This window comes from Hyaena hyaena, unplaced genomic scaffold (genome assembly GCF_003009895.1).
Source record: "Hyaena hyaena isolate Hyena2069 unplaced genomic scaffold, ASM300989v1 scaffold_826, whole genome shotgun sequence".
Classification (NCBI taxonomy): domain Eukaryota; kingdom Metazoa; phylum Chordata; class Mammalia; order Carnivora; family Hyaenidae; genus Hyaena; species Hyaena hyaena.
Window position 1 is genome coordinate 804,085 of NW_024081449.1, and position 12,399 is coordinate 816,483.

At 33.7% G+C, this 12,399-nt stretch overlaps 1 protein-coding gene across 1 annotated transcript in view; it reads left to right on the plus strand.

The window, feature by feature from the left end:
* Window positions 1-12,399, plus strand: part of MSH4 (mutS homolog 4) — an 86,843-nt gene that overhangs the window by 60,370 nt on the left and 14,074 nt on the right. Inside the window, exons 12-17 of the mRNA XM_039219399.1 lie at window positions 2,360-2,496; window positions 4,338-4,441; window positions 6,121-6,245; window positions 7,083-7,283; window positions 10,462-10,580; window positions 11,892-12,020. Of these exons, the coding sequence (XP_039075330.1) occupies window positions 2,360-2,496; window positions 4,338-4,441; window positions 6,121-6,245; window positions 7,083-7,283; window positions 10,462-10,580; window positions 11,892-12,020 (815 nt within the window). The remainder of the gene's footprint in view (window positions 1-2,359; window positions 2,497-4,337; window positions 4,442-6,120; window positions 6,246-7,082; window positions 7,284-10,461; window positions 10,581-11,891; window positions 12,021-12,399) is intronic.

A 12,399-nucleotide genomic window follows, 5' to 3' on the forward strand; every position in this document is an offset into this window, starting at 1 on the left:
GGTTGCATTTTTATACACCAACAATGAAGCAACAGAAAGAGAAATCAAGAAACTGATCCCATTCACAACTGCACAAAAAACCATAAAATACCTCGGAATAAACCTAACCAAGGATATAAGAGATCTATATGATGAAAACTATAGAAAACTTATGAAGGAAATTGAAGAAGACACAAAGAAATGGAAAAACATTCCATGCTCATGGATAGGAAGAATAAATATAGTTAAGATGTCATTACTACCCAAAGCTATCTACACATTCAATGCAATTCCAATCAAAATTGCACCAGCATACTTCTCAAAACTAGAACACCAGTATTCTTTATAGAACTAGAACAAATGATCCTAAAATTTGTATGGAACCAGAAAAGGCCCCAAATAGCCAAAGTAATGTTGAAAAAGAAAACCAAACCTGGAGGGATCACAATTCCAGACTTCAAAAGTTGTATTACAAAGCTATAATCATCAAGACCGTACAGTACTAGCACAAAAACAGACACATAGATCAATGGAACAGAATAGAGAATCCAGAAATGTACTTACAAATGTGTGGCCAGTTAATCTTTGACAAAGAAGGAAAGAGTATCCAATGAAGAAAACACAGTCTCTTCAGTAAATAGTGTTGGGGAAACTGGACAATGGCATACAGAAGAATGAACTTGGACCACTTTCTTAAACTATAAACAAAAATAAATTCAAAATGCATGAAAGACCTAAATGTAAGACAAGAAACCATTAAACTCCTAGAGGAGAAAACACCACAATCTCTTTGACTTTGGCTGCAGCAACTTCTCACTAGACATGTCTCCAGAGGCAAGGGCACAAAAGCAAAAATGAATTATTGGGGCCTCATAAAGATAAAAGTCTTCTGAATAGCAAAGGTATCAATCAACAAAACTAAAAGGTAACCTATAGAATGGGAGAAGATATTTACAGATGACATATCAGATAAAAGGTTAATATCCAAAATCTAAAGAACTTATAAACCTCAACACTAAAAGCAAATAATCCAGTGAAGAAATAGGAAATACAAATCAAACCACAATGAGATACCACCTCACTCCTGTTAGAGTGGCTAAAATGAATAATTCAGGCAACAACAGGTGTTGATGAGGATGTGGACTAAGGAGAACCCTCTTGCACTCCTGGTGGGAATGCAAACTGGTGCAGCCTCTCTGGAAAATAGTATGGAGGTTCCTCAAGAAATTAAAAATAGAGCTACCCTATGACCCAGCAATTTCATTACTAGGTAGTAACCAAAAGGATACAAAAATGTTGATTCGAAGGGGCACATGCACCACCAATGTTTATAGCAGTGCTATCAACAATAGCAAAATTATGGAAAGAACCAAATGTCCATCAACTGATGAATGGGTAACAAAGATATGTGGTATGTACATAGTGGATATACATGTGTGTGTATGTGTGTGCGTGCATGTGTATAGTGGAATATTACCTGGCAATCAAAAAGAATGAAATCTGCCATTTGCAACAACGTGGATGGGACTAGAATGTATTATGCTAAGTGAAATAAGTTGGTCAGAGAAAGATAAATATCATATGATTTCACTCATATGTAGAATTTAAGAAACAAAACATCTATAGGGGAAGGGAAGGAAACATAAGATAAAAGCAGAGAGGGAGGCAAACCATAAGAGACTTTTAAATACAGAGAACAAACAGGGTTGCTGGAAGGAGGTGGGTGGGGAGTGAGCTAAATGGATGATGGACATTAAGGAGGGCACTTGTTGGGATAAATACTGGGTGTTATATGTAAAGAAAGAATCACTAAATTCTATTCCTGAAACCATTATAACTCTATATGTTAAACTTGGATTTAAATTAAAAAATATATGCATATATTTATAACTCTGTGGTAAGTTTGAAGTTGATAGGAAGATTTTGATTGTTTTAGGAATTTTATTTGTATCACCCATTATTTTGGAATATTTTGTTTTGCAAAATATGTTTTGTGGAGAGAATTTCTTATTGTGAACTAATGATTGTAATAATTTATATGATGATTCTATTCCTTTTTGAAAAAGTTGATGAATAACAAATGAAAAAATCTAATATTCTAATACAGAGTATAAAATAGTCTTAGTTTTACTTTTTATATTAATTTTTACAATTTTTTTTTACTTTCGAAGTACCTATCAAAATGTCAACCTTTGTACCACCATTTTTTTTCTTAAAAGAATGCTTAAATATGTTATGTTAGACATTAAAAGTCTTTATAGTTTAAGAGTAGCAAGACCTTCATATTTATATATAAAATAATAATAAAATATGTTTTTTTTAAACAGTAAATAATTTTCTCACTAAAATTCTTTCTGTTTTTCTTGTTTCTGGTTACTAGGAATGATATCGCAGCTTGCAGAAAAATACAGTCTTCCTTTAAGGACAAGTTTTAGCTCTGCTCGAGGATTTTTCATCCAGATGACTATGGATTGTACAGCTCTTCCCAATAATCAACTTCCTTCAGAGTTTATTAAGGTTCAGTTTAACGTGTTGGCTAGGAAATTACTGTTTCTGATTTAGCAGAATTACACTTTACATTTTTCAGATGTTCCTTGAATTTTACATGCCAAATTTCTGAATGTTCTGTATATTGCTTCTACTCCTATTAGCCCACACCTAAGAGTTATATTAATCTAAGAGTGATGTAGAAACCTTTTATTTGTTTATTTTTGAGAAACCCCAAACAGTACATTCACAGTTCTGGAAGCTTGGTATGTATAAAAAAAGGAAAATGATAAAAGGAAAGCTCAAAGATATTTTTGATCAAAGGAATTTGGAAAATATTGTACCATCTCCTGTTTTAGGTAGTTCTCAGTGCATATTTGCCTTATAAAGGTTTAAAAATCCTGAAGTGAAGAAATCTGCTTAACTTTTTAAAATCCAGTATTGCCAAACCTTTGCACCAGGGAAATATTTTTTTTCCTAAATACACATTATCTTCCCCAGAATACACCAGTTTGCAAAAGTCTAACACACTCTAATTTTGCTTTCCTTGCTCTCAGGGGTAACTTTTGGCAAAACAAACCATTTAGCTTTCAGGATTTTAAAATACACACTGTAATACTAAATAATAGGGGATAGATGAAGTAAAGAATGGGTGGAGACATAGTAATGGAGTTAGAGTTTGAGTTAGGTTCCTATGTGGGGCAAAGGCTAAGAAGTGTGAGAGAGGGAGTGTGTGAGAGAGGGAGTGAAAGTTACATCTGTCATGCATGTTACTTGGTGATAAAATGTACCATTTAACATTTCTATATGGCTGTTTTAATTTTAAGACCTGTAAAAATAGTTGTGCCAGAAGAGACTAGGTTAAAAAATCCTACTTTAACTTTAGAAGTGATCTTTTCTTTTTTTGCAGACATTATTTGAGACTTCCTTTATGATGCTTTATCTCAAAAATTAAAGTGATTAACCTAAATAAATATACAGTTTAAAATCTGTATATTTTATTTTAGTTTTTACCTAGAAATGCATATTTTTATTAAAGTAAAGAATAGGTATTTCTTTTTTTTATAACAGTTTATTGTCAAGTTGGTTTCCATATAACACCCAGGGCTCATCCCAACAAGTGCCCTCCTCCATGCCCATCACCCCCCTTCCCCTCTCCCCCAGCCTGCCTCAGCCCTCAGTTTGATCTCAGCATTCCGGAGTCTCTCATGGTTTGCCTCCCTCCCTCTCCCCAATTATTTTTCCCTTTCTTCTCCCGCTTCGTCCTCCGTTAACTTCCTCCTAATCTACATATATGTGCAAACATATGGTATCTGTCCTTCTCTGCCTGACTTATTTCACTCAGCATAACACCCTCTAGTTCCATCCATGTTGCTACACATGGCCAGATTTCATTGTTTCTCATTGCCATGTAGTATTCCATGGTATAGATAAACCACATCTTCTTGATCCATTCGTCAGTTGATGGACAGTTAGGCTGTTTCCATGTTTTGGCTATTGTTGAGAGTGCTGCTATGAACATTGGGGTACATGTGCCCCTATGCATCAGCACTCCTGTATCCCTTGGGTAAATTCCCAGCTACTGCTGGGTCATCGGGGAGTTCTATTGCTAAGTTTTTGAGGAACCTCCATACTATTTTCCAGAGGGGTTGCACCAGCTTACATTCCCACCAACAGTGTAGGAGGGTGCCCGTTTCTCCACATCCTTGCCAGCATCTAGAGTCTCCTGATTTGTTCGTTTTAGCCACTCTGACCGGCGTGAGGTGGTGTCTCAGTGTGGTTTGGGAAAATACAAATCAAAACCACACTGTATATTTCATTTTATAGGAGTGTACACATATCTTAACATTTGTTTTTTCATTTCCTAGCAGATATCTAAAGTGAAAAATTCTTATACCTTTACATCAGCAGATTTAATTAAAATGAATGAAAGATGTCAAGAGTCTTTGAGAGAAATCTATCATATGACTTATATGTAAGCACATTGGAAATATTTGAATATTTGAATATTAATATTAGACATTATAATACATTTCATCAATTGGCTCTTTTTCTGATTACAGAAAATTGTAAAATTATAAATGTTAGCAAAGAAAGATCATCTTCCGGAAGAACAATTAGAACTTTTAAGGTCTGTTACTGTGATTGGGATCACTCAGCCTCATAGAAGATTTGGGAAAATCTAATTGCAAAAAACAAATATATACATATTATAACTGATACCTCTATAGTATGCATTGCACCATGATGTAGAATTTGACACATCATGGACTTATCTTGGGCTTAACTGAGTTTATTCTTATGGTATGTAAGCTCTCAACTTCTCATGGCATACATATATATGTGTATCACAATAGTGTCAGTCTCTTGCTGTTCATGGAACAGTAGCAATACAACTAGAAATAAAAAATAGATCATTCAGGGGGGATGGGGGCAAAAAAATTGATCATTCATAATTGGTGAACTGAAATGATAAAGACAAATATTGGACTTTCAAAACAATTTCAGCACATAGACCACAGAGATTATGGCATAGAGTAGGTTTGCGGAACATATTTCATCTTATAAGGGAAAAACTTTTTTTTTAAAGTAATCCCTGCATTCAACATGAGGCATGAACTCACAACCCTGAGACCAAGAGTCACATGTTCTATCAACTGAATCAGCTAGGCACTTGAAGGAAAATCTTTTATATTATATCACAGTATAATAACTTTGCCACATAAAAGCTTAAATAATTATGTTGTTAGGGTGTGTGTATGTGGGAGTGGGGTGGAGAGAGTGAGTGAGAGAACAGAAAATATATAACCTTTGTGTTGAATTTCACATTTGCAAAAACAAAATTATTAGCAGGTGGGATCTGTTGTAGTAGTATAGTAAGGGCCTGTTTGACTATAAAAATAATTTTATTAATGAAAATTCATTTTATTCTTATTTAATAACAGCAATAATTTCAAAAACATAGTGTTAACCCACCAGAAGGTACATTCTTTTTTTAAACATTTTTTTAAAAATATTTTATTTATTTCTAGGAGAGAGAGAGAGAGACAGCGTGAGCAGGGGAGGGTCAGAGAGAGAGGGAGTCACAGACTAAAACAGGCTCCAGGCTCTGAGCTGGCAGTCAGCACAGAGCCTGACGCGGGGCTCGAACCCACGAACCGCGAGATCATGACCTAAGCGAAAGTCGGACGCTTAACTGACTAAGCCACCCAGGCACCCCTTAAACATTTTTAAAATGTTTATTTATTTTTGAGAGACAGAGAACGAACACAAGCGGGAGAGGGACAGAAAGAAGGTGAGGGAATCCCAAGCAGGCTCTGCACAGAGCCTGACGTGGGGCTCAATCTCACAAACAGTGAGATCATGACCTGAACTGAAATCAAGAGTCAAAACTACTCTTATATTTGACTCTTGTAGACTGAGCCACCCAGGTGCCCACAGAAGATGCATTCTTGCTACTAAGTGCTGTGAACTCAAGGAACTTCAATTTATTAATTTCTAAAATGAGAAAAAAGAACAATAGACTTTATTTGTAGTGTACAACTGAACTGTGAATGCTATTTTACCTTTGCAATGAATTTAATATTGTTTAATAATTATATTGTATATTCCTTTTTAAAAGCATTACCTGACTTACCAAACATATTCTTTCAGGATAGTGTGCAAATTGCTTAGTGAGATTTATGAACATGTTCATTGCTTATATAAACTATCTGACACTGTGTCAATGCTGGATATGCTACTGTCATTTGCTCATGCCTGCACACTTTCTGACTATGGTAGGTTACTTTCTTTAGGATAAATATGTTACATACTGAAATTTGTATACCATTCAAGCAATTTTATATAATAATGAATGTTTTATATTTCTTTAAACCTGAAATGTAGTCACTTGCCTGTGGTCTTAGACTAAGATTCAAAATGAAAAAAAGTAAAATTACCCTTAAACTTCATTATAAGGGTGTCAAAAACAATTTTTTGACCTTTTATTATGAATACTTTTGTGTTTATCCATGTGTTTCCTCCAGAGGCACGTAGGATTTTAGTGTTTACTTGTCGTCACTCCTTTTTTTTTTTCTCCCTTTACCTTTGTTTCTATAAATTAACTATACATTTTGTGTCTGTTTTGCCTATCATCTGGGTGTTCGTTTTAGGCAAAATTTCTATAAGGGTTTGGACATAAAATTATTTTTATATTTGGTTTTACTCTGTATTCATACCATATTGAAATGCTAAGTATGTCAAATTTGAAATAATGCTTAAGGTAGGAATTAAGTAAACGTGCAATTTTGTAGTACTGGTAATTGTTATTTAAAAGTATTATCAACGACTAGTTGACTTTTTTTAATCTATACAAATTTGAAAATGTTATGAATTGTTTTGGAGTTCAGAACAATGACAAGGAACTAAATCCTAGAGTTCCCTGGAAGTGAGTAAAAGTTTGGATGGTGATTAGAATGTGTTTATTATAATCTAGAGGGACTTCAGTAGGGGTTAGGATAAAATAATACCTGAATGTTATTGTCCCATATTGACCCTAGTAAAATCACATGTACAACACCACAGGTCATTAAATATATTAATCTTACAATTCTTTTTTTTTTTTTTTTTTTAAGTTCGGCCAGAATTTACTGATACTTTAGCAATCAAACAGGGATGGCATCCCATTCTTGAAAAAATATCTGTGGAAAAACCTATTGCCAACAATACCTTTATTACAGAAGGAAGTAATTTTTTGATCATAACCGGACCTAATATGAGTGGGAAATCCACATATTTAAAACAGATTGCTCTTTGTCAGATTATGGCCCAGATTGGTAAGTTATGGCTTTACTTTATACTTAGCAATTCTGCTGCCCATTTAAAATGTTTTGTGCCTGGTGCCTAATTAACCTGAGGACATTTGAGTAGGTTTTCTTACCTAAAAGTATAAGTGCCTATTATGCAGAAAGTAACTTTTGCTGTTTGCTATTGACGAAACTCCATCCAGTTTGGATTGTACTGCACTAAAAATTTTGTTGGATGTAACGGAAGTCAAAACTACCTTACTATAACTGTTAACATTGTATCAATTATTACTAAACTGAATCATATCATTTTTTCTGATTGAAAACTGAACTTTGTTGTAAAAAACTGAAGTAGGATAATCTGCTGCCTTTAATAACTCATGTAAGATTTTTACCAAATTATAACACTGGGGAGAGAAACATCTTTTACTTAATTAAAGGCTACCAGTAACTTGGGCACAGCAGTTGATACATTAACACATTATGTGAGCACATACATGCATTTAAATGACTGTCATTAGCCTAATATTGCCATGTATTTCTTAGTGTGGAAGCACAACTTAACTCTGAAAACTAGGTTTCCTAGAGAACTCTATGAATCAGAAATGAGATGATTTGCCCTAATGCAGTGGTTCTCAACCAGGGATGATTTTTGCCTCCCTTCCCCATCCCCCTACTCCCACAAATTTGACGATCTGGATACATTTTTGGTTGTCACAGCTAGAGGAGTGTGGAGTCCAGGGATGTTGCTGAATATCCTATGATGCACAAGACATTCCTCTCCCTGCTCTCCTCCGAATCCTCAACAAACCTAAGAAAAATTATCCAGCCCAAGATGTTAGTAACGTGGTGGTTGAGAAACCCTGGCCTAATGTAATGAATTGTAAGGGGAATACTGCAATAATATTGGTAGTGCAGATTTACACTTATTACTGGGAAGGAAAATCAGATATGAACGAATGAAGAGTAAATATTTTATTAGGTTTATGGTTTCATTGGATTGAAAAGGACATTTTAGTCTTCTGATTCATATGTGACATAATAATCTTGACTTGTATTTGAATAGTTGTGAGGAGCTCTGTCCTTTAAAAAAACAGGCTATGCACTTGTTGGACATTCTAATTATAGAGCATTCATTATACTATAGAATTGAAATCTGACTTTCTATAATTTCTACTCATTAGTCCTAATTCTTTTATGCATCATAGAATAACCTAGTCTCTTTTGATAATAACCTCTCAAATATTAGAAGAAAATTATTCTTCTTCTCTTGTCACTCATTTTAAACCTCTAAAATACCTAGAAGTATATATAGTATCTCACATAATCTGATTGTAAAGGAAATAGTAAAACTTGAAAGGCATGGAAATTAAGAACATAGGCTTTGGAGCTAGACCTAGCTTGTCGAGTTACTAGCTGTGTGATTTTAAGCAAATTACTTAATTTCCTTAGTTTTCCTGGTTGTAAGTGAAAATTATAATAGTACCTAATTCTAAGAATTGTTGTAATGATTAAGTGAAATAATGTATATAAAATATGATGGATATAAGGTAAGGGTATAAGAAAGAAGGAGACTTTCTAGGCAGAGTAAGAAGATGTTCTAAAAACAGTATGGTGTGCCTAAGGAAGTACAAGATATCTAGAGGTTTTAATTCCTTTGTAGAGCAAAGAGTGGCTGTGAGGAGTGGTAAGATACACAGCCAGAGACAAGGGCAAGATCCAGATCATGAAGGGCCTTAGGTACTTCACTGAGGAGATTGAACTTTATCCAGAAATCTAAAGGGAGCTTTTGAAATTTAAGCAAGAGAATGGCACGATTGTATTTGACTTTTGGATAGATCACTTTGGCTGATGTATGGTTAGATGAGAGCCAGACCAGAAGCAAGATATCAGTGGGGGGCTTCTGTAATACTTTAGATTAAAAAAAAAAACCAACAAAAAACGTAGAGCCTTTTTGGTGAAGGTAAATACAAATGAACTAAGGAGAAAATACAAATGCATACCATATATGCTGTATCCTCCACCTGGGACTTTCACATTTATTTTCCAACTGATCCTTCCAGAATTCCTGTGAGTATGCTGTATTTAAGAGATCTACTTTCCAGGTGTGATCATTCTAATCACTATTGTTATTATTGTTAATTTTATTTCTAGTAGTCTTATCCTGACTTATGCTCTCTTTTCCTGCTAGTCCTTTTTCCTTAGAGAATTACCCTATTCTTCATCCTTATCTTGGTTTTAAATCCTGGAATAATCAGGGTTTTGTTTCTTCACTCCCATTATTTCAACATTTTGTTCTATATGCTTGATACTTTCCCCATTGAATATTTTCATCTTCTTATGATTTTGGAATGCCTTTTATGTCCCATTCTCTACAGAGATAGGTGCATTAATCAGATTGATTTGCTTTCAAAGGGTGAATATTTTAGATTAGTTAACATGATAACTTTGCAGGCAGAAATAGTCTCATGAAAATTCACGTTTTAAAAGAATTAAATGTTTTGCTTTCATTCTAATTCTGGGTATTTCTATACGTTTCTAATAACATATTTCCTAGTACATCTTTCTGTAACAATTATATCAACTTAGGCTTCATAAGCATTTCCTTCAAATTTTCGTATTTTGAATGTTTTTTCATCTAACTATATTAAAATTTTTATGAAGCTTATAATACTTCTTTTTTTAAAGCCAATATATTTTTAAGTTTATTTATATGTATTTTGAGAGAGAGAAAGTAAGGGTAAGGGGCAGAGAGTGAGGGAGAGAGAGAGAATCCCAAATAGGCTACACTGTCAGCATAGAGCCCAACACAGGACTCAAACTCAAAAATGGTGAGATCATGACCTGAGCCAAAATCAAGAGTCAGAGGCTTAACTGACTGAGCCATCCAGGTGTTCCAAGTTTATAATATTTCTAGTGTACTTGAATTTATGCTATATTATTTGAACTTCCAAATAATATTGTACAATAGTAAGTGCAAGTATTTCCATTTATATATGAGAACGATGAGACTGGGAGAGTCTAATTGCTGCCCAAGGATATACAATAAGTGACAGAGCTGGGACCATGTAGTCTAACTCTACATCCAGCGATCTTTCTACTACAAAATCCTTAGACTAGGCAATAAGTAATGAGTTGGTAAAAAGTGCAAAATATTAGTACTTATATTTTAAAGCGTTTCAGTTTACTTTGACTTTATATTTTCCAGGATCATATGTTCCAGCAGAATATGCTTCCTTTAGAATTGCTGAACAGATTTTTACAAGAATCAGTACTGATGACGATATTGAAACAAATTCATCAACATTCATGAAGGAAATGAAAGAGGTACCTAAACTAAACTTTTCTTATTTTAAACCCATGTTAAATTTTTCCACTAATGACCAGTTTTTATGTAAGAAAGTATCCTTATACCAGAACATGCAGATGTGCTTATACTCCTCTACAAGAGGCAGAGGGCAGTCAAAGACAGCTTCCTGCTTTATGTCTTATGTGGAAATGGAAGAGGTTTTACTGAAAAATACAGTTTTAGAGAAAAAGCTAGTATTATTGAACAAAAACATACTTTCATGTTTTTACATTGAATATATGAAAGACTTTTCAGAAAACAATGACCTGTTCAAGACCATTTTGCATAGTGTCCATCATTCCTGTTAGGCTTGATTTTAAAATAAAAGATCACTGGATGCTTTTAGAAATCATCATCCTGTGTGCCCCTTTAAAATTTTCACTTTGTATAAAAATGTAGTTGTCCTCACCTTTTTCTGATATGAGCAGATGCGAAGTTGACTTGAAGGGCTAAAGGAATTCAGTATAGCTTTTGGGCTATCTTCAGTAGGTAGGAATTAATGGATCACTGTAGAGTTGGATAACTTTTTGTAGATGGGGGAGAATGGTTATTACTTATGCCACTGTGCATGACTTTTACATAATTATTTAATATGTATTGAGTATCTATGGGAGAATATAGCAATATACTAGGTGCTTGAGATTTATTTTTAAATGGTCCTAGCTCTCAAGAAGCTTAGCCCCGTAGAAAGGTAAAATGGCCATGAAATTTACTTTTATGTCAGGACATAATGCGGGTGGAATTCTATTTTTTGAGAAAGAGGTTAATACTCTTCAGGTGAGAAGTAGCATTTCTGTCAGAGTTAGTCTTTGTTGAGCATGGATTTAAATTTATTTGTTTACATATGAATCAATGGGCTTGGATACTTTCTCTTTAATTTTTCTCCCTTTACTATCTAGAGAGATGTTAAATTTGAAAAATAGTTTTGAGTGTGTTATGACAATTGAGAGAAGAAAATGGCCATCTGTGTGCTTTATTTAGATATTTAATTCATTGTGTAGTTTATTTTACGCTGTCTAAAACATCAATATTTTAGATAATGATTATTTACTCTGTGTTGTCTCAGCACAAATGCATGTGTCTGTTTATGAACATATCAGTTATTCTATTGAAATTATTAGTCATGAGATTTTTTTAGAAGAAAAGCAGTGTGTTAGTTTCCACCTACCAGGATATCTTTATAAAAATATGTTTCAAATGAATTAAGAGCCTGGATTTTTTCTCATTTTTTAAAAGGGTAGTGACAGCTGTTTGGTTATAATGAATAACATTAAAATTATATTTTTCAGATAGCATACATTCTACATAATGCTAATAACAAATCACTCATATTAATTGATGAACTTGGCAGAGGTACTAATACAGAAGAAGGTATTGGCATTTGTTATGCTGTTTGTGAATATCTGCTGAGCCTAAAGGTATACTTCTCTATCTCTTTTAAGTGTATTAATTCTTAGTCCTTTTTTGAGGTATCCTTTATATATTTATCACGATTGGATTTTACAAGTGCCTACAGAAAGCTCTCTAAACAATTTTAGGTTGTAAAATCATACCATAGCATATATATTTTTCTTATTTCATTTCTGATGGAAGCAGGAACAGCTAGTTTGATAATCATGGTGTAGAAAGGAGGAAATCAAGAAATACAAATAATATAAAAACTAGTCACTTGGATATAATCAAATTAAATAGCAAAAAATGAAAGCATTTCAATAATTGTCTCTGTATAACAACATTGACTATGATGTCATAACATGAAATGAAACAGTAGGTATTTGAGGTCACTTTATGGAAAAT